Source organism: Sinocyclocheilus grahami, unplaced genomic scaffold (assembly GCF_001515645.1).
Source record: "Sinocyclocheilus grahami isolate Dianchi unplaced genomic scaffold, SAMN03320097.WGS_v1.1 scaffold5.1, whole genome shotgun sequence".
Taxonomy (NCBI): Eukaryota; Metazoa; Chordata; class Actinopteri; order Cypriniformes; family Cyprinidae; genus Sinocyclocheilus; species Sinocyclocheilus grahami.
In genome coordinates this window covers 4,831,731-4,855,056 of record NW_015505184.1, presented here as the reverse complement: position 1 = coordinate 4,855,056, position 23,326 = coordinate 4,831,731, and the positions used below count along the sequence as shown (strand labels likewise).

The 23,326-nt window shown below is 39.6% G+C and overlaps 1 protein-coding gene across 1 annotated transcript in view; it reads left to right on the top strand.

Annotated features, from left to right (window-relative positions):
* Nucleotides 1-23,326, top strand: part of LOC107584937 (fibronectin type III domain-containing protein 3B-like) — a 158,460-nt gene that overhangs the window by 29,354 nt on the left and 105,780 nt on the right. The window contains 2 exon segments of the mRNA XM_016271717.1: nt 8,897-9,044; nt 10,920-10,995. Of these exon segments, the coding sequence (XP_016127203.1) occupies nt 8,925-9,044; nt 10,920-10,995 (196 nt within the window). The 5' untranslated portion in view covers nt 8,897-8,924.

Below are 23,326 nucleotides of genomic sequence, written 5' to 3'. Positions count from 1 at the left end.
GCATTGTAGTCTACTCTCCCAGGATCAGGAAACATCCTCCATAAAAAAAACTGCTGGACACATCTGAACAGTGTTGTAAATACAACTTAACCACTGATTTCTAGTCGTGTCCTCTTTTGGAAGACCAAACAAAGTAGTTTCGCTTTCACAACGAAACAGCGTCACACACCGCGGCCTGCAGAGGCTGGGGACTAGCGTGAGGAACGGCGGGAGGGTTAAAGTGAGCAGAGGCGGGTGGGCATGAGAACGACGCGGCTGGCAATTTCGACAAAGGAGCGTCCGGAAGGACATGTGACGACTCCAGGCTGGACTCCGCTTCGTCCACGGTGAAAGCCGATCCGGCGATCCACAGCGCAAAGTTGTAGTTTTTCCTCAGCAACCAGCACGAATCAGCTCCAAGCATGACGAAGCAGATATCGTCCTCTTTTGGAAGGCCAAAGTAGTTTCGCTTTCACAACGAAGCACACAGCGTCTTTACGACATGGAGGTGGAAACAAGAAAACTACAGCGAGAATAAAAGTTACGACTTCTTTCTTTGCGTGAACATTTGGGCGGTGTTATGCAAATCTTCCCACATAGCGACGTAGATATGTGGGGGCGTGTTAGAACGAGCCGTTTTAGGTAGGTGTGGCTGACTCTTAACTTTTATAAAGAATATCTCTTTGGATTTGAGACTTTAGTCTTTGCAACTTTACAGATCTTCTTTATGCACCAAGAACTTGTAACACTCCAAAGAGAAAGGAAAATTTTAAATCGCATCATATGACCCCTTTAAGGGGGAAAGAGATCCTATTCCTGTGGAGCCCCTGTGCTACTGCTCTGTGTATTTGTACAAGACCATTGCAAGGTTAAAGGACTCCCACCGATGGATGGGAAGGACTTTCAAAAGCATCAATGCACTTCAAAGAGTTCTCGTGCCTCTCTGTCAATAGTTATAATTTTGGGGCAGTCTGTCAGCCAACTTCTGGCAATGGAGAGAAGTCCTGTGGTTCACAACAGAGAGTCTGTTTTTCTGAGAAAAGTGGGATGATGGGAGTTTTTTTCCCCAAAATGGATGCTTGAACTACCATTTGAATGCAAAGCATAACTTGTCCAAAAGGAGATGCGGAACACAGGGGTCACAAGAATGTATCAATCACACCTGCATACCTATTGAATTATTTTCCTCAACTATCGAGAAGCAAGTTCCTCCTCAAATTCACCACTACAGACTCTAAAATACAGGAACTTAGACGCAGCGTCTGAGTTTCCAAAGGGTCAGTGTCATTGTGCTGGACAAGGCGAGAACAGTTTGTGGCGTGCTGTCTGTCTGACCCATTCCCGTTTGTTCTCTCTTTTGTTCCTTTTTTTGTGTCTATCTAGACTGTGGAAACTGGCTGGCATGTGACAGGAGGTGCTGGACAGGAGTGAGAGAGACAGGCAGACAGAGACTGGCTGTACTGCACGCCTCGCTGCCCAGACTGCCCAGGATTTAATTAGTCTGTGTGATATTTATGCATAAATAAAAGTGGGAGCTGCCATATTTGCTCAGTCTTGCAGCCCACAAATCTTTTGCTTTGTTACAGCCTTACTAAGGCCACAGACAGACAGCTGTGTTGCATAAAACCTTAACCCTCCAAAGTTGCAGAGGACGTCTTTGTCACCTGTGGCGTGTTCCTGAAGCTCCAAACCGCAGCATAGGTGCAGAACATTGCGTTCCATTGATGCCATCTGGAACTTTCACCATTTGTCTTGATGTCTGTGCTCGTGTCGTGCTGTGGGAGAGGAATGTTGTGGATGTGGCTAGCCCACATCTCATGTCATGTGATGAGGGTGTTAGTGAGCTGTTATTGTCCCGGGATAACATTTGGATGCATCGTCTTGGCAAAAAGCATGGTAAATGAACGAAGTTTGTGAGTTGTTCATGAAAGCATCTAACTATTTTATTAGGCTCCAGATGAGTTGTGTTAGTGTGGTTGTGCAATCATGACCCACAGCTGGCCCTTTCCGCCAGGCTGACAGGAAACCGGAAAGTCAGGGTGTGCATGACCAATTTAAAAAAAGAAAATTGTTTATGCCGTGCAAGATCTGGACTGAGGCGCTATGGCAAATCACCCACCATGTAAATTGTCTGAGGGGAGTGTGTGAGTGCATATGTATGAATGCCTGTACTGTACTTCCCTTATTGTCCTGCACAGTGTCAAATATTGCAACGAGCAGGCTGTAGAACAGGAAGTGGCTCAGTGTGTTTTGTTTTCAATGGGAGACAGTGATATTCATCTCCAGTTAGTCAAAGCATGGCACGTCATTCAAAAATCCCTTGTGCCTTCATTCAGAAACGCCTTTTCTTTTGTATTTCCCAAGACCTGTGCAGTTCAGCACAAAATCTGGAGAACTAGTCTTTGCACCACAGGGAAGGAAAGCCATAGGTAGACATGGCAAAACACAACACAACAGTCCAGTGAAGGCCTTAGCAACAGCGCTAAGCTGTTACACACACCTTACTGAGGACTCTTTTTGAATTTTTGAGGAGGAAGAAACGAGCAGTGTAGCATTCCAAACAAAGAAAAAATAAAACATTTATATTCCGCTTGTGGCTTTTGATGCTGGTGGGAACGGAGTTGTGGACCACCAACATTTCAAGTTGCCCTCGGCTAGAAGATTCCTCTCCTCCCTCAAAGCACAAACTTTCTCACAGCCACAAATCCACACACACTTTAAAGTAAGCATAAAATGAAACCCCACACAATCTGTTTTCTACATACATATGTACTTCGATGAATCGTTCATAATAAGAAATGCTTCATTTCTAAACATTATGAGGTTAAATAGCAAACTGGCAAACTTTCTAGTCATGCATGCAGGTCTTTTCCAATCAATTAGTCCCCATGTGAGCTCAGCCCATGGAAACTCACATTCATCTGCTTCCATTTTTACGTCCAGCATCCACATCTCAATATTCAATCAACAATTCGTAAAAAGTCAGCCACTGCTGTACATTTTTCTACTTGGATAATCTGTTACACTCAGATTTACATCACAATATGGAAGAAAAGATTTGTTGCTACTTTCATTTCATTGTGACTTCAATGTCAAAGTCAGTTCACCCGGGAGCCACGTTGGCAACAGGCAGCTATCTAGATATTAGGCAAGTACAGCAAGTATCTACTTGAATTGAGCTAGATTAAAATTTAAAAAGCTGTCTAGATTATATTTCTGTTACCTATTTCAAATCCACAATAGAATCTATTACCTGGCATATCACAAATTTACTGATTGAAACTGCTAAGCTGTTAGTTTTCATGTTCACTCTTAAAAATAAAGGTGCTTCACGATGCCATAGAAGAACCTTTTTTGTCTAAATGGTTCCATAAAGAACCTTTAACATCTGATGGACCTTTCTGTTTCACAAAAGGTTATTTTTTTGTGAAAGAAGGTTCTTCAGTTTATAAAAAGGTAAGAAAGAGATGGTTCTGTAAAGAACCTTTGACTGTATGGTTCTATGTGGAACCAAAAATGGTTCTTCTATGGTATCGCTGTGAAGAACCGTTTAAGCACCTTTATTTTTAAGAGTGTTGTGGCAAATAAATCCCAGATATTAACATATTATGTACACTACTTATTTTTAAAGATTCTCTAACTAAAAATAATTCACTGTAACATCTGATATAACCAACATGGTGCTGATATAGATCTTCATCAGTATAAATTATCTATATTTCAGGCTCACCCAGAAAATGCGTCTTCTAGGCTAAATAAAACATACAGACGATTGGCTCTTTTAACTGAAAAAGTGGGACTTTCTTTGTTATGTCGTCTTTTTTTGTGAGTTGTATCATTTTCCTTACATTATCTCTGCTAATGTTGATCCCTGCAAGATACAAGGGGGTTAATTTGAGTAACCCGACATTATAAGCATGAAAGGTATGCTCAAATCTCGTGCTATGATCTCCCAAGGCATACTCAGCCTGTTTTCATCTACCTTTAATCTAAATGCCAATTAGAGAACTATGTGTTGTGAAAGCTGCGAAGGAAGCAGATTAAACTTACATGCTTATGGATTCAATCAACCCTTGTTTCTCAAGTTCATTAGGGTTTGTTAGTTCTACTCAGGTTTTGACCAGCTGGTTTTATTAATTTATTTAAGGGTGTTTTTGTTTTTTGTGAAAAATACTTCAGAGAAAGGGAAGGTGGAGGAGGAGCAGTAGAAGGAGAAAAGAACAAGTGAAAGGATAATGGGGCCCACCAGTCTCCTAAAATAACAGTTTGCTTTCCTTGTGGTGCTGTGCCGTCAGCTCAACGCATGAGCTGTGTGAGTTGTGTGTGTCAATGCATGCAAGCCTGTGTGGCAGACTGCACAAGAGTGCTGCAAAGATTTTACTGAAATTACTGTGAAAATTAGGTAATGAACATGATACATCCAATCATGAGACTCTTGTGTCTGTTTGTTCTGCTCTAGAGACTGTATGCATACATACACACATGCAGTAGTAGTGGTAGATGGATCATTTTTTATTTCATTGTTATATTTAATTTTTTGTCACTGTAGTTCTAGTCATTTATTGTATTTGTTACTCTGATTCTAGTCTTTTTGTCACACTGCTTCTTTTGTTTTGTTTTATTTTATTTTTGGATGTTCTCGGGGATGTACAATGGCCTCTAGGTATGTGAAGAGCAGTGCTAAGATAAAGGTCAGATGTCAGTTGCTGAATGGAAAGGTTTCACAGACTCAGGGTTCTGGGTTTATAGCTCAGCTGGGCCTCTTTGGCCCCGGCTAGCAGATGAGGTGACACCTCAGTGAATTATCGTCTTTTACATCCTCTGTTAGATTCGAGAGGCAGTCCTCAGTTTTCGCTTCCAGCAGCAAGCCTGGCCCCTTCACATAAGGCTGTCTCTCATCCCACCACTTCCCTCAGCCTCGGCGAACAAGCGGCCGATTGTTGCGGCCTATCCTTGAAGGAATTTTTCAATTTAACATTTTATCATCTTTTGGAATAGACACCTTATTAATCAGAAATTCTTTTGAAGAAGAGGAAACCTCAAGGATTTTACTGGCAGAACAGCCTTCACAATGGAAATCCATGGACACATCAGCTGGAGAACAATAAGATATTTCAAACAAAGAGATAAAAAGGCTACAAAGTGTGTGACATATTAGGCCAGCATTTCTGTAAACACAGCTATTAAGCTATCACAACCCATATCCATCTCATTGTAAGTTTCCACTGTAAGTTGTACAAATCCTAAAATAAATGCAGGCTTCAGTTTCAATGGAAATCCTAATTATAGCTTTTGGTGGGTGAGAGGCCAAGGCTTAGCATAGGCCCCATTAGCTGCTGAAGCAGGAGGGATCCTGGCATCAAAGCAGCTCAGCATGGGCCGCTCAACTGAACTAATCTCAGCCTAACCGCCCAGCACTTTAACCTGTCGCCTGAAACCACGACTGCATCAGGACCGCTCTTCACAGTCAACAGCTGACTGAATTAACTCTGTTGGCCTTCATTTAGTCATTTAAACCTATTTCTCTCTCTTTTTGCTATCTCTTTCTTTTGTTTTCCATCCATCCATCTCTCTCTCAGAGTCTTCCCCTCAGCTCTCTGGGACTGTGGCTTGGCGGCTCTTAAAAGGTCATTAATTATTTCTGGTTAGCTGAAGGGTTTTGTCTCTGTGTGTGGCCGTCTGTTGGACTGTCTGTCTGTCTCTCTTTCTTCGTCTATTTCATGTACGATGGTGTGTTTCACAGTGATTCTGTCTGCTTATAGCTCTGACATATTCAGAAGCCAGCTTTCCTATCCATCTATTCTAACCTGCTGTCTCCAATCTTGCCGTCTTTTTTCTTTCTTATTGTCACTTTCTGTGTGTTTTATGACCTCAACTGACGGGTCAGGTTTTGGCTGGTTAAAGTATAATGTATTGTATTATTACATAATCTTTAATCATATATTTGAGTTTATCTTTTGTAATTAAATATATATTTGCATTTATATAAATTTTTATTTATATTTATGATTTAGTGCCCAAGAAACATTTCTTATTATTTGAAAATAATAGTCTTCAATCAGTTTTTGCTTATTATTTGTGTGAACACATTTTCTTTCAGGATTATTTAATAAGTACTTTAGTACAGCATTTATTTATAATTAAAAAAATTTGTATCTTTACTGTCACATTCAATTAATTTAATGTATTTTTGTATAATAATATAATAATAATTTCTTTATAAAAATAAATGTATTGACCCCATACTTTTGAACAGTAGTGTGTGTGTGTGTATACAGTTTAATTTTTTTCCCTTATCTGTTGCATTTGTTACAACTCAGTCACTAGTGAGGGATTCTGGACTATATACATGCTCTTGTAGTGTCATCAGCCAATTAGCGTCTTCCAAGCATTGTATAGTAAAGACAAGATTTGACAAGATCCGACTGGGTTTCTGGTCAGTACTGGTAGTCCTCACCATGCAAGAATACCAGATAAAAGATGTTTTATTCCAGGCTGATCGTCCTGCATTTTCAGTCCAGAGTCACATTCTGTTCTCATCACTGCAGTTAGAGATGTTTGTCTGAGACGGCATCATCAGGGAATGCTCTGATCGTGACTGGGCCTAAAGGAGGTCACTATCTGGTTAATCTGTTTACTCTTGTTTTGCCATGTCAGTCTCACCTGATGCACTGCATAAACATTGAGCATGAGAAGTTGGCAAAAGGTAATGAAGGATGGATGGAAAGTCAAACAGAATGGAGAGAAGAATGGTGATACAATGGGAGAGTGGATGGCCCACATTATTGCACAGAGAAGGAATCAGATTTTTGCCATCCTGATGTCCACACACATTTATAGTGTCTTTAGCTGGGTTTGCACCTCTCTTTGAAGTGAACCAACTGCTGCCAAATAACTTGCAGATTTATGTCTCTGCTTATGTAAATCACACAAAACTAACCATTTAACATCAATGGAAAGAACCGAATGTAGGGTAAAATGGGACATGATGTGCTCTGTTTTCCAAAGGACATTTTTATTGGTTTTTGCTGAGGCTAGGGATTGTTAGGTCTTTGGAGTCATTTTCCCATGCTTTAATTTTTAATATAAATAGACACTACTACTGTGAAAAGGGGGGTTTCTCACCAAGGCTGCATTTGTTTTATCTAAAATACAGAAAAATGTGTAATGTTGTTGAACATTATTGCAGTTTAAAATAACAGTTTTTTTAGTTTAATATATTTAAAAATGTAATTTCTTCCTGTCATGGCAAAGCTGAGTTTTCAGCAGCCATTACTCCAGTCTTCAGTGTCACACGGTCCTTCAGAAATGATTGCGCTTCTTCCGGATATGGTGATGTCACAGTGTCGCTCGTTTAAATAATCGTTGTGCTAGAGAAGGAGAAGAAGAAGTAGTGTGTTGTCACCACGTCGCAGTTATGTTAAGCTGCGTGACATTTCTGGAACAAGCTCCAAGCGGTTCCCCAATCACAACCCACTGGGCCAGCTAACCAATCGAAACACATTTCGTATTTCAGAAAGTGGGGTTTCATCAAAAAAAGGACTAAACAGTGTGTTTGAGACAGACTGGGAAGAGAGGTGCTGCAATCATGTAGAATATGTGAAACATAATGTGTTTTTGGAACAATCAAGTATGAAAACCTCTGCTTTGTATTCCAATACACCCCAAAAACTAAATTAAGACTTTGTAAAAGGGCATAATAGGACCCCTTTAATATTTTTGGTAAACTGTGATCTATTTTTTTCTGGATTCTTTGATGAATAGAAAGCCCAAAATAACAGCATTTATTTGAAATATAAATCCTTTGTAATGTTACAAAAATCCTCACTGCCAATGCCTTCTTGCTGAATAAAAGTATGCATTACTTTATGTAAAACCTGTATGACTTTCTTTCTTGTATGGAACACAGATGATGATGTTCTGAAAATGTTTCAACTATTTTTGTCTATTTTTTTGTTCATACAGTAAAAGTCAATGCGGTCCAAAACAACATGGAACCCCATTGACTTTTATTGTGTGGACCAAAAAAATTAATTGGATCATCTTCTGTGCTCAAGAAAAGTAAGTAAGTCTTAAAGGCTGAGAATATGATAAAATTCTGTCTTCATTTTTTGGGTGAACTGTCCACAACTTTTTTTCCATTTTCAGTCCTTATGATGCATAGCATTTTTTTTTTGGTATGCCTTCTGGTGATTCATATGCAAGGGTCTGATGAAGTCAGAAATGTTCTTTTTTTTTCTCTCCCATGTTTCCCCCCTCTCTCTGCATTCTGATCCTGCGGGCTCTGCCACATGTTATGCTTCTCTTACAGTGGTGGTACTGTTTACGTGTGTGTTTGTTACAAATGGGTAGCCTTGTATCCAAAATAAAGAAATTGTGTCTTTTCCTACACTTCACCCTTCATTGATGGCTCCGTCACCTTTTCATTCCCCAAACTCTTTCCTCTCTCCTCCATTAGACCACAGTCACGCAGCACTAAACTGACAGATCATTACCAGCATTGTTTGTGGTGAAATCACTCAAGAGCGCCCTACATGTTTCAAAACTCAAACTCTGGGGGGTGGGAGTCCACTTTTGCATCAGTTACACACTCTTCTTATTTAAGAAATCTTCCCTTGGGCTGTCCAGCTCACAATGACATTGCTGTGCTTTACGGTTGGCTTCAGTTGCCTGCTGAGTCACCACGATGCAACTCTGCATCTTCCATCCATTTACGCTTTAGCTCAGTCACTCAGACGTCACAAAGCAACCAAAGATTGTGAAATCATCTCAGATAGATGTACACGTCTACCTTACTCACAGAACAAAACCAGGACGCCCAAAGAGGTTGCATTTGCAAGATCATATGACATTATTTAGCAGCATTCTTTTACTGTTTGATCACCATCTATTTCTTTTCTTTTTTGTCTCCTAACAGAAAGGCAGTCCAGGAAAGTTCTCCATGAATGTACGTCACAATGATGATGACAGACCAGATTCCGCTGGACCTGCCACCACCACTATTGAATGGGGAGGTGGCCATGATGCCGCACATGATTAATGTTAATGGGGATGGATCGCAACAGGTGAGCGTTACTCTGGGCGGTGCATTAATTGATAATGTATACCTTGAATGCTACATATTCTTAGAGCAGGAATTTTTAATTTGTTGCTAAGGACCTCTAAAAAGATTATCCCCTTCCAATCATGGAAAAAGTAAGTATGTAGAAAGACCATATAAAAGCTAATTGCCACGTTAAGTAATTAGCTTTTATATGGTCATTGCACAATATTTTTTTGGAAGCTTTGAAACAAATGAAGAATTAACATTTTTTACAAAACTATATGCAGGGGTTTTATTTTTTAGTGTTAAATGTTTTGGCCATCAATGGAATAATTTGTTAATTTAATGTTTTTTTAATTTTTTCTAGGAATCTCCTAGAGAAAAGATACAGCAAAATATGTAAAACATAATATTTCAGGTACTTTTGGCTGTAAAATTACAATATTAAACCTAGTTCTTCAGTTTTGCATATTGAGAATGATTTAATATAAACATGCTGACTCAACCAATGGCATGAGTTTGAGCTGGGACTATCTGACCAATGCAGTTGTTCAGGAAACCTGTTAAAAGATAGTCTTATACTTCCTGTTCCATTTGGTGCACAAAATACACTCTTCAAATTTTAAAAAGGGGAACAAAAATAAAAGTTAATTTAAAGTTCAAGACCATTTTTCTGTGGGTTCATGCTGTGCTGAAAGAAGAGTTCACAAGTTGATAAGTTCTTTGAAAGGTTGACTAGCTTTGTGGCTGCAAGTCAGCCGTTACCTTAAATTCAACTGACATAGGCTCTTGCTCACTAATTCCTGGTGGAAAACAATGCCAGAAACATCCAGGTCAGTATTTTGGTCAATGAGGAACATTGTAGTCATCTTACCTTAGACATTCAAGGAGCACTGTGTGCCCTCAGGCATGCTTCACATTTCCCTTGCACATCTCTCTGTAGATTTGAGCTATCAGAGCAGATCAGTCTGTTCTGATCTCTTCTCCAGGTGCTGCAGATACAGTGCCCCAGCCGTGTTTCCTCCGGCCAGGGCAGAAAAAGAATCAGACCCTTGAGAGATAAGGAAAAGGGCGTCTGTAGCAGATAGTGAAGGTTAAGCGCTTTGGATTCAGCCAGGTCCACGCTTCTCTGCATCACTGAAAAGAAAAACAGATTGCATAACCTGACGAAGTTGTCAATCCCCAGCATTCTTGATTAATTGTTGCATTCGATGTCAGCCTGGTATGCAAAGGTGCAATGCTTGCGTAAGGATGTGGAAGTGTGCATTTGGATTCTGCCAGTGTTACGCGTCTATGTGTTGGGTGAGTCCTTTATCTGCATTAGGTGTGTGCCTGGACGAGGAGGGAGGGTAGAACACAAGGTTTTCCTCTGGAAAGCCGGCTTGACTCTTCAGTGCATGCCGCCGTTCCCATAGCAACTGCAGCAGCAGCAGACAGTGTGTGTGTGTGTATGTGTGTGTGGAAGCAGGAAGTAGGTGCCCAGATCTCCAGGGCTGGAGCGGGGAGATGGGAGGTCCGCCTGACACACGACCATCAGGGCTGTAAAGAAACATAGGGCTCATGCGACATGGCAGGCCAACTTTTTCACATCTACAGGCACGTTTGCACTCTCAACAACCTGTGCGCTGAGAACATGATGGTAAGCAGCCTGGAGCAGAAGAGGGCATGGCGAGCGGACCGTTTCGAGGGGGTTCACATCTGGTTTCACAACATCTGGTTGCATCATATTTGCTTTCTTGGCAGTTGTGCTCACTATAGTTCGCTAATGTTCCACGGCTCATTTTAAAGTTATGGATTAGTGCATTTTAAGGCTTTGCAACTTTTTTTCCCTGTCTTTGATTGTGTTTGTGGACAAAACTCTGGCATTGCATCTGTCTGATTCCCAGTGTTTTTGCAGGTGATTCTCGTGCAAGTCAACCCTGGAGAGACCTTCACCATCAGAGCAGAGGATGGATCCCTGCAATGCATTCAAGGTATGTTGTGCTTCCTGTCTCATGCAATTTAACTTGCAACAGGTTCCTCAATCCTGCCGTCTCAGGAGCTTGTTTCTGGAGTTTGCGTATATGATTTGCGAAGTGTGGGATGGTGCTGTTGTTCCCTCTGTTCCTGTTTGCGTGGTGTTTTTCTAGCTAATCGAAACCATGATGGGTGTGTTATTGGATTTGGAGCTGGTGTAAACCGATGAGAGGCCGGGTGCAGGGCCACGACTGGCATGCTTCTGAGGATATAAAAGGCAGAGTGTACAATGGCAGATTACAAAGCCTCTTTGTCTCATTACCCCTCTCCTTTAACATTCAATGTCTTTGTAGCTAATTAACGATGGACAAGATGGATTGTTTGCACAGGCTGCGGTTGGGTTCTCTGAACAACTGCGCAGATAAGGACAGCTCTCGGAGGAGAGGATCCGTTTGAGAAGTTGCTTAATGTTCTTATGTGTTGCCTTCTAAAAATCCAAGAAGGAAATTTGTTCTCAATACAGGTGACGTGAATGGTATGGTAGCTGGTCACAGTGTTATCTAGTGCAGTGTTATCAAAACTTTTTTTTCTTGTTGTTGTATACAGTACTACTGTTTAAAAGTTTGAGGTTTTAAGTAATACTTTTATCTAGCAAGGATGCATTAAAATGATCAAAAGTGACAGTAAAATGATTTGAAATGTTACATTTCAAATAAATGCTGTTGTTTTACATTTCTATTCATCAAAGAATTCTGAAAAACATTGAAAATGTCACAGCTTTTACAAAAATATTAAGCAACAACTGTTCAACATCAATAATAATGAGAATTTGGTCCCACTTTATATTAGTTGGCCTTAATTATTATATACTTACATCAAAAAAAAAAAAAGTTCAATGTACTTATTGTGTTTATTTTGTATTGCAAAACACTTTTGGTGCTATTGAGGTGGGATACAGGTGAGGTTATGGGTAGGTTTAAGGGTGGGTTAAGGTGTAAGGGATGGGTCAACATTTGTAATTATAGAAATTAATTACAGATGTAATTACGTGCAGGTATTTAAAAAAATATAATGAAAAACATGTATGTACACAATACGTGCATTGTATCAAATGATTAATATAAATGTAAGTACATAATAGTTAAGGCCACCTAATATTAAGTGGGACCGAGATTTTTTTCCTGAGCAGCAAATCAGCATATTAGTATGATTTCTAAAGGATCATGTGACTGAAGACTGGGGTAATAGCTGCTGAAAACAGTACATTTGAAAATGAATTCAAATAGAAAACACATATTTTTATGTATCTATGTATGTATGTATAGATGTTATTATATATAATTTCACAATATTACAGTTTTTTCTGTATTAAGAGTGTGCAAATTTTCTTGTAAGTGTCTCATCAACTGTCACTTTCTTTTTGTAGAGTTTAAGATTCAGACATGCTGACACAATGTGGCAAGTGTGATTATTGGTTTTATACAATCGTCCTATACAATCAAGAGAATCACTAATGATTAAGTTTAGACACTGGCAAGGCGGATGTTTAGACATTTAAACACAAAATCACAGTCATGTAAGAAAACACTTATACTTAAGGTAGCATAACACAGATTTCCCTGCTCAAAAGTGATCTTCAAATTGTGGAGGCATAGATTGGTGGAGAGCCACAATCAAGAGAATCACTAATGATTAAGTTTAGACACTGGCAAGGTGGATGTTTAGACATTTAAACACAAAATCACAGTCATGTAAGAAAACACTTATACTTAAGGTAGCATAACACAGATTTCCCTGCTCAAAAGTGATCTTCAAATTGTGGAGGCATAGATTGGTGGAGAGCCGGCTGGATGGGCTGTGAAGGGCACGCTGTTGTGATAAGGGTCAGAAACAAGGCTCTGTAGGGCTTGGCAGCAACATGTGTTGACACAAGAATAGAACAACAGACCACAGGCCACAGCACTGGCCCTGCTCGCTGCCACAATGTGCCTTTTGTGTGTTCGTCAGCTTTAGGTCCTCACCTGTGATTCCCAATAGCTCTTTCTTGTGGCATCAATGCATGAACTTTCATCCATTGTAATTTTAGTCAGATTGAGTCATGCCAAGTGTCCTTGTTGCTGCATTTTTGTCAAACCAGTTCCTCCTATAAGAAAGCATCAATGCTGTAATTAATGGCTGTACTTGGCTTTAACCTCTCCCTGTGTAAGGTTAAAAACAACAAGGAAGTACTTAGGTCAAGCCTTTCAGGTCGTGCCATTGTGTTGGACAGAAGCACACAAGCACATCCGACGCTTAGTGAAAAGGCTCGGCTTATGGCATCGTGGCTTTGAAAACAGCAAGGAAAAGCAACCCGGTGAAACAACGAGAACAAGGTGTGGTGCACGGAGGAGAGGGGCATTTCAAACGCACGTGTTTACAGAAAAGGTCACTGGGTTTAATTAGAAGTGTCGACTGAAGCATAGGCTCTGAAGTAGCTGCTTTTTACAGAGAGGCTTCTTTGTCATTATGCAAACCTCAGAGCAGAAGCCTAGATTTAGGATTTTATATAAAGTAACCGCTGTTTAGCCGTGGACCGCTGGCAACACAGAATGTACAGAGAAAACGTTTTGAAAATGCTTGGGCCAAGATCGCATTTGGAGTCGAAAGGTTTAATTTAAAGGGATAGTTCACCCAAAAATGATCATTCTGTCATCATTTACTCACCTCATGTTGCTCCAAACCTGTATGGATTTCTTCTGCAAAGCATGAAGAAGATTGTGAGAAATGTTTTGGCCCAAAATGAATGTGGTTCAAGAAAACAACAACAATATTGGCCCCCGCTGAAAACACTTTTGTGTTATACAGAATTATATGAGGGGGAATAAATGATGATGGAATTATTATTATTTTTTTTTGGGTGAACTGGTACTTTAAATATGAAAGTTTGTCTCTCAGTCACTTCATTTTTGACAGTAGGTCTCTAGAATCATTGAAGTAGGCTAGTGGAAAAGTGGAAAGAAAGAGGAGGCTGTTGGTTAAGAATTTTATAATTAAGGATTCTCTGCTCTTATTGGTCGCTTTCCATCCTCCCTTATCATCATCTTTCATTGCAAAAACAGCACTTTTTCCTGTCTTCCCACATGGAGATCCCACTCACCTCTATTTTTGATACACGCAGATGAATGTTGTGCTTTATTTTTAGCATCTTAAGCCTCAACATTTTGACCAACTCAAATCTTAACCCTTCGCCTGCCAGGATCCATTGTCGGCATTGCAAACGCTAGTGTCTTTAAGCTTTTTGGCTGAGTGGCAGGTCATTACAGCGCTCTGAGCACTATGTTTACTGGAGTTCCAGCCCGCTCCTATCGCTGCTAATTAGAGTGGAAGAGGTTGAACTGTAATCTTTGTCTTGTTTAAACAGGGTGACCTTTTTCTTTTTCCAGGGGACCGCTTAACAACCCTCTGCCACAGTCCGTTCTCGGCAGTAAGGCCGCTTCGTGCTGCTTTCCCACACTTTTGCAAACTGAGGGCGGTCCTGCTGTTTGAGTTCAGCCTGATGCTCGTTGTCTGTTTTGTGTTTCTGTGTGTGCGCCCCTTTTTTTTGTTTTGTTGTGAGGTCAAGGTAGTGTGTGAAGGGTGTTATCTCCAGCATTTCCTGGCCGAGAAAGAGCACAGTTGTGTTTTGACTAGCCTAGCGTAGAGATGTGGTGTTTATGAAGGGCAGGTAAAGCAAATTTTGAGGTTAACTAGGCACACTGGTTCCATTTGAAGGGGCAATCCAGCCATCTGTGAGCACTTCCTGTTTGTCATTTACCCAAGGTCCTGGCCTGATCAGCCAGCTACTTTCATCTCTAATGCTTTTGGGAAGACATGAAATATTTTCATTTGTTTTTCTTCTCTCTTCAGTATCTGCTGATAAGGCACTAACTGTTTTGGTGTTTATGAGCATTTTTTCCCGTCAAGTCATGAAAACATGAAATGGCTTTCGCAGCCCATTTTTACTTCTTTAATGTATCATTTCCTAGTTGAACAGGATATTCAGTGAGAAAAGAAAATGTAGGTTGGTGCTTGGTTTTATCAAATTGGACCAGATTGACTGGCACTAGGATGAAGATTAGTTGCTAAAACAATGCCTTGTTAGCTATTTTGCTATTGGTTAACATTATCCAATAGGCTGTGGGGTGACATCATCAGAAAAGGAAAGTTGTTTCATAGGTGTAGAAAATTCTCATGTTTTGATGTTTCACAAAGAAAAACATTGTTTTTATGTGAAACTGCATTCACTAATGAATTTGTTAATAAAATGCATATTAAAAGTAAACATGTTGTGACATTTTCATATATATTTTAATAGATAGCGCACCAAATATATAACCTGAGTGTATCTTATGATTGTTGAACATGGGACAACTGTAGACATTTATAATGACAGTCAAAATAAATTGTGGATGTAATGCATCTCAATAAATATGAACATTAAAATCACTAGCATGTATTGATTTCGCAGTGTTTTCTTGGCAGTTTGATATGCAGTTGAATTATGATTTCACAGTTGAATAAGCCTGCAAGTCCTCTTTACTCCAGCTTGATGAAAATTACACAAAAAGCCCCAGTATCTGTGTCTGTACTGTGAGTATGTTTGTGTAATTAAGTGTGTTTTATTGTTTCTGCTCTGAGGAGCTATGGCGAACGGCTTCTCCGGTGTAATTACAGCTTTTGCTGAGAGCACATTATTCTCATCTGCACGGCAGTGCACGCCGTAATTTAGCAATGATGCACGGCAAAAGCATTGCAGTCAGCAAGCACTGAATCTGATTTTCTGCACAACACACACCAAAAAGATTCCATTTATACCTTGGAAAGCATATCGAAATTAAACATGCTGAATGAATTTGTCAGGAACCCAAGGGAGTCAATATTGGCCAGAAAAAGAAAAAAAAAAAACAACAAGGAAGATGTGTTGCGTTCTCCGACCGAAAGAGGACAAAAATGTTCTTGTCCTTGCCATCGGACTGTATCTACATTGACTGAAGGTCATTAGCTATCTTTAGAAAAGCCCCATGAATGGCTATTGTGGCATGACGTGAGTGACTTTCTCAGCTTTCTGTACTCCTACAAAGCACCGAGACAGAGAGGCAGACATTTCATGCCACAGGCTCTACCGAGTAGGAATGGACTCAAGTACTGAGGTGTAACAGCAATGTGCTTGGCTGATTTACAGAGTCTGTCAAGTACTTGAGGAGAAGAAATTTGCAAAATACACATCCCTGCTACATTTCAGTCTCAGCACATCTAAAGACTCGCATCCCACCTGAGCAATCGCTATTCCCACTTACTCCACTAACTACAGTCATTTCATAACTGATTAATCATCTTCCACATCAGCAGTCCATGTGCGCTTATAATTGCGCTGTGCTGAAACAACTTGGAGAGTGACGGACAGATAAAATACAGAATCTGAACTGTAACCCTGAAGGCAGTTGTCCTGTCTCCTGCAGAGGTTTTACAGAGGTGAACGTGTGTTACAGTCCCTCCTTTAAGGTTTATTTATCTATGTGCATGAAGCAGCTGGTCTTCTATTTATGTTTGGGAGCCTCGTCGCCTGAGAGACAGGCCTAGTGTTAGATAATAGGTCAGCTGGAGAAGACACTCAGGTGATGTGCAATAGCATGTGTTGATGAAGTATAACTTTCTAAAGGAACCCAGAAGAAGAGTTCAATATTGCCTGATTATTGAATGATCAGAAGAAATGGACAGCACCTGCGTTAAATATATGAGTGTCACAGCAAAGGGTCTGAATACTTAGGACCATGTGATATTTCAGTTTTTCTTTTTTAATAAATCTGCAAAAATGTCAACAATTCTGTGTTTTTCTGTCAATATGGGGTGCTGTGTGTACATTAATGAGGAAAAAAAAATTAACTTAAATGATTTTAGCAAATGGCTGCAATATAACAAAGAGTGAAAAATTTAAGGGGGTCTGAATACTTTCCGTACCCACTGTATATATATATATCATTATAATAAAAAAATATGTATGTGTATTTTTTTAACTACAAAGTTTATATTTATTGCATTGTTCAGTTAACTTTCATTGTAAGTGTATTACTATAACTGCACATAGAAAAGCACTGAGCGACGACAAGTTGATCTCATGAATAGGGCTGTCACGATAACTGTAATACCGCGCTATTGACGAGCAAACCGCAGAGGAATGCAAGAACCGCAGCAACCGCGATTTTTGCATGTTTTCTTTTTTGAAAAGGTTATGCACTTCTCGTTTTACACTTCATGCATGTGGACTGAATATTAAACAAGTTAGTAATGATAACATAATGTGTACCATGCTGATTTGTACAAAGGCTCCATAGATTTGCACTTAACAAGCCTAAACAGACAGTGAATGCGAGAGAGATCGACTGAGCTTTACTTGCATCTGTCCTCCAGGCCGAGTCATATATATTTGTGAAAATAGGTTGTCATGTCCAAGGAAAGCAAAATCTCTGTTTTAGCATCGACGCATAGCTGGTCAGCTGAGCCTTCTAAAGTGGCGCTCAAAGTTAAAATGATTTCAACAGAGTGTTTCATTACGTCTCTTTGAATTAATGAATAGTTGAATGACAGTCCCTTTTCACCACCTTGTGGCGCAACACTGTAACTGCACTGACTGACAGCCTGTCTAGAATGCGCGCAGGTGGAAATATCAATAGAAAGTCTCTTATCCAGTCAGATTAGAAGATCAGATTACAACTAGGCTAACTGTTATACATATAGGCTAACGATAGCCTAACGATCTTATTGTCAGGTTTATGTTCTGTTATGTGGACCGTAATTTTGTCATTCTCTTCTGTTTACTTCACTTCCTGTTTCAACTCTATTTGGTTTCGGTTTCATTGTCTTCTGAATATGACCTCGTTAGTTATATCGTAACACATACACACACACACACACACATACTATATATATATATATATATATATATTCTATGCGAAGGAGATGTGTTGCACTGCGTGAGGCAAATGGTGGTCACACCAGATACTGACTTGTTTTTGGACCCCCTCGGACCCCCCCAATAGAGTAAAACTGCACATTTTCACCGCATACCGCGCTATTGAGCCACTCAAAATTACCGCAAGGAAAATTTCGAATGAACAATCCTTATAAATAGGATGGAAGCACATCAATAAGCAGTCATTTAGCAAGCACTTTTATCCAAGACATCTCATAGTACACTTAGGTTACTAAAGGGCAAATCCTTATGAAGTTAAGTGCTTTGCTCAAGGGCACAATGATAATCACTTCTTGTAGGGGATTGAACCAGCAACCTTTTAGTTATGAGCCCTTGACTTTAACCTTTAAGCTACACCTACTCAGAGAAGACGGTCAGTCCAGTCGGACATGTTTTGAATGGTTTAAAAAGTGCATTTAAAGACATTGAAAGCTCTTGAGGTGAGAAATTACTCTCAAAAGCTCAGTAGGAGCTGTGAAAAGGGGATGCTTTGTTGTCCAGACAGTGAAGATGAATGCATGTATTTGTCAGAATGTGCAAGTTTTCGTTGCTGGATGTGACCACCAGAGCTCCACCAGATCCCAGAGACCTGGAATGCATACACAATTCAATAACATTTTACAATAAAGTTCTATGCTAACATTAGTTAATGCAAGTGCTACCATGGATTTAAAATAAGCAATATTTTTTACAGCAAATTTAAATTTAATTTGAATAATGTTAATTCATTTTACATTTTTAACATTTTAAGTGAAATTGAAGTATAAATAATGTTCATTTAAAGTATGAATTAAAATGATAAATGTATAAAGTATAACATTGTTTCATGTATTATAAATAAACATGAATTAATAATGAATAACAGTATTTATAAATTTAAAAAAAAACTTGCTGTAAAAATATTTTACATTTCATGTAACTTTTTTATTTCATGATGCCTAATATAATAATTGGACATTTTTATGAGGTGTTTCCCATAATTCAATTCTAGAAATTAAGAGAGAGAGTGATGTCAACTGTCCTAAAAGATGCACAAGGTCAGGTTTGTTATCTGAAGAATGTCCTCTCAGATCTGATTTTCTTAAACACTGACAAACTTGACACTTATGTGATAACTTCAGTTTCCAACAAAAAAAGGTCTGTGGGACGTCCAGTGGCTCATGGAGAAGAGCAGATTCCCTGAGAAAGACAAAGGGCAGGCGAATTGAGAGAATTCCTCCTGTCTGCTGGCCCAAGCTCAAGCGAGGAGAGCAGTGTGGGGTGAGAGGGTTCATTTGGACAAGGCCCGGTGACCGTGGCCAGAGAGGCACGGCCCGAGACGATTTGCCTGGCTCATTCCAGATGTGCCTTACAGGCTTTGGCAGAAGATTAAAGCTCTGATGCCCATTCCTCAGCCACACCCTCTCAGAGCTGAGCGAGTGAGCGAGAAGAAGAGAAAGAGTGTGAGCACATCAGGTCTGCATACCAGAACCTCTTTAGATCTTTGCAGTTTCAGCACAACGTAACTTAAAAATGTTCCTTGCAGATCATTCCAGTATCATAACCATATATTAGAGCACCTGAGTCCAAAACCAAACCCTACATGGAAACTAGATTTCATCAGGAAAGATTGTGAGGTTTTAGCTGTGCGACTTGAGGTGGCACCAGGGTAGTTTGGTGTGATGTGGATCAGAACACAAGAAAGAAGAACCTGGAAGTGCCGCCTTGTGACCTGAACTTTTAGATCCTTTAGGAAGGTCAAGGATTGCATGAGATCTCTTTGGGAGTCTGAAAAAAAGACGAGTCATTTTAACGCAGTGTTAGGAGTTTTTTGTTTTTTTTAAGTCATATAGTTTTAGTGTTTGGATGAAAATATGTTTTAAATTTAGTCTTTTGTTTAATAATGTCATATTCATTAATTATTCATCAGTATTACAATAAGACTAAAATGGCATCTACACTAATGTTTGAAAGTTTGGGTCACTAAGATTTATCAAGGAACCCTGAAAAAAATGTATCACGGTATCATAAAAATATTAAGCAGCACAACTGTTTTCAACATTGATAATGATAAGAAATGTTTCTTGAGCAGCATATCAGCATATTAGAATGATTTCTACAGGATCATGTGACACTGAATACTGGAGTAATGATGCTGAAACTTCACAGGAATAAATTACATTTAAAAATATAATAAAATGGGAAACACTTATTTCAAATTGTAATAATATTTCACCTAATTACGGGTTTTACTGCATTTTTGATCAAATAAATACAGATGCTGACTCCAAACATTTTACCAGTAGTGTAATTTTAGTTGACAGGAGTGCAAAATTAATTCCGTACAAATATTCAGATCCACATTACCTGAAATATTACAATAAGTAACTTAATTCAAGTTAATTTGTGCAAGTTAGGTCGTGCTAGATATCTGATTACAGTAGTGTGTAGATTGGGTTACCTGGGTTATTATTTTGCTGTTATTTTTTTTCTCAACAACTGTATGTTTTTAGTTAAAATAGTTTTATTTTGCTCTGTATTTCTCATTTGTCAATGGATGCTTGTGTCAGAGGGAGTTGCAGCAACAATTTTTTGTTGCGTGATAGAGCATCACTTGCGCAAACCCTTGTATTTTTTTTATATGACTCAACATCCTCATTGAATTTGATGTTTAGGTAGTGCTCTCTGACACACTGAAGGTATCGTCCAGGTTTCCAAGGAAGGCTTAGTCAGGAATCAGGATTAGTCAGACTTTGAACATGATTTTGGACCTCAAATGGCTGGAGAGGCATCTTTTCTCCTCATTTCAACTTACATCTGTCTGAAAGGTTTAGGAGGCCAGATGCAGCTCTTCCAAGAACGATTGCTAATATTCCTTTGAAATAAAGGGGGCTTTAGTGAAACTGGGTTGGCTGTTCTCAAATCTCAGACTGACCTGAACTCCTCAAGTAATTTTCCTCAGCTCTCTCCTCCCCTCGGCCAGATGCTTGCGTCCCGTCTCTCCTTGCGCCTTTCTGCATTCTCACCGTCTCACTGGGAGTCTAGTCCTCCTTCTACAGTAATATTCCTTTGCTTCACTCATCTCTCTCTCTCTCTTCGTAGGCAGTCTGCTCCAGACAGCTTGAGTGCGACCTGGCAGCAGTTTTGTTTCCTGCTGACGTGGTTCTGCTATATCAGGGCTGCTGAAATCCCTCTCCCTCTCTCTCTACCTCCCTCCATCTCCTTTACTTCCTGCTTCAGTAGCTGGCAGTCTGTACTTGACTCTCACAAAACAGTCCCACAGGCCTTTAATACTGATCAGTCGGTTTGCTTTCATTTGGATCTGGTCGTTTCTTCGCGGTGGCGTATGGAACGGAGTTGAGTATGGCTGGTGTGGTGCTGTGCCATGTCTGCCCCGCTGTGCTCCAGCTGAGGAGTCTGTGGTCTGTGCCGGAGCCAACGATGGACATGGCTCTCTGAAACATTCCGCTGATGCAAACTCTTCTGTGTGGAGACAGAATGTAGCAGTTTAAAAGGACAGTAAACCCAAAATGAAAATTCTACCATAATCTATAGTCACCCTGCTGCCTAGTTGTTTTGTCTAGTCATTTAGTCCCATGTCACTTTTTTGTTCCCTCAGAAATGATTTATTTTCAGTATTGGTGAATATTAGATATTGAATTATTTTTGCCTATTTTTAAGTTCAGCTTACCTTTGTCATCTAGGGCCAGTTATTCAAAAAGCTTAATCTTGTTCAGAATGATCTGGATTGGGAAATCCTGTTTTGCTCTCAAGGATCAGGTAAACCATTTTAGTTTTCAAAGCAAACCTGTTTTGGTTCACAATGATCCAGATGCACACTTTTTCAGATTACCAAATCTGCATTACTAGTGCTCTACAGAGCCCCTAAAGGGACATGGTGATGGAAAAAACATGAGATGGAAAAATATATATGTCAATGCTTTTGCATTCTCTCCGAAAAGTTTTGCATTGTATTCACACACGAATTCGCTCATAAATAACCACATTTGACTGGTTCACCTCTGATGATTGTTCCAATGTAGTTTACAAACAGTAATAAAAAATAAACACTTTAAATTAAATATAATATTTTAGTTTGTTTTGTTTATTTTATGGCACCAAAATGTCATTTTTTTTACTTTACTGTAGGCTACTGGAAGTGTGTATGTGTGTGCATGTACAGTGGTGTGAAAAGGTTTTTGCCCCTTCCTGTTTTTTACATTTTTTGCATATTTGTCACACTTAAAAGATTCAGATCATCAAACAAATTTTTATATTACACAAAGATAATGCAAGTAAATACAAAATGCAGTTTTTAAATGATGATTTCATTTATTAAGGGAAAAAAGCTGTCCAAACCTACGTGGCCCTACGTGAAAAATTGATTGCCCCCTCCTGTTAAATCATGAAAGAACTGCAATTAACCACATTATTTTAGAAAGCTGAGTTAAATTTCACTAGCCACACCCAGGCCTGATTACTGCCAGACCTGTTGAATCAAGAAATCACTTAAATAGAACCTGTCTGACAAAGTGAAGCATGCTTAAAGAGCAACACATCATGCCGCGATCTAAAGAAATTCAAGAACAGATGAGAATCAAAACAGTTGACATGTATCAGTCTGGAAAGGATTATAAAGCCATTTCTAAGGCTTTGGGACTCCAGCAAACCATGGTCAGAGCCATTATCCACAAATTGAGAAAACTTGGAACAATGGTGAACCTTCCCAGGAGTTGCCGGCCAACCAAAATTACTCCAAGAGCACAACGACGACTCATCCAAGAGGTCATAAAAGAACCCAGAACAACATCTAAAGAACTGCAGGCCTCACTTCCCTCAATTAAGGTCAGTGTTCATGATTCAACAATAAGAAAGAGACTGGGCAAAAACGGCATCCATGGGAGAGTTCCAAGGCAAAAGCCACTGCTGACCAAAAAGAACACAAAGGCTCGTCTCTCATTTGCCAAAAAAATATCTTGATTATCCCCAAGACTTTTGGGCAAATATTCTGGGGACTGACGAGACAAAAGTTGAACTTTTTGGAAGGTGTGTCCCGTTACATCTGGCGTAAAACCAACACAGCATTTCATAAAAAGAACATCATACCAACAGTCAAACATAGTGGTGGTAGTGTGATGATCTGGTGCTGCTTTGCAACTTCAGGACCAGGATGACTTGCCATAATTGACGGAACCATGAATTCGGCACTCTATCAGAAAATCCTGAAGGAGAATGTCCGGCCATCAGTTTGTGACCTCAAGCGAACTTGGGTTATGTAGCAGGACAATGATCCCAAAAACACCAGCAAGTCCACCTCTGAATGGCTCAAGAAAAACTAAATTAAGGTTTTGGAGTGGCCAAATCAAAGTCCAGACTTAAAT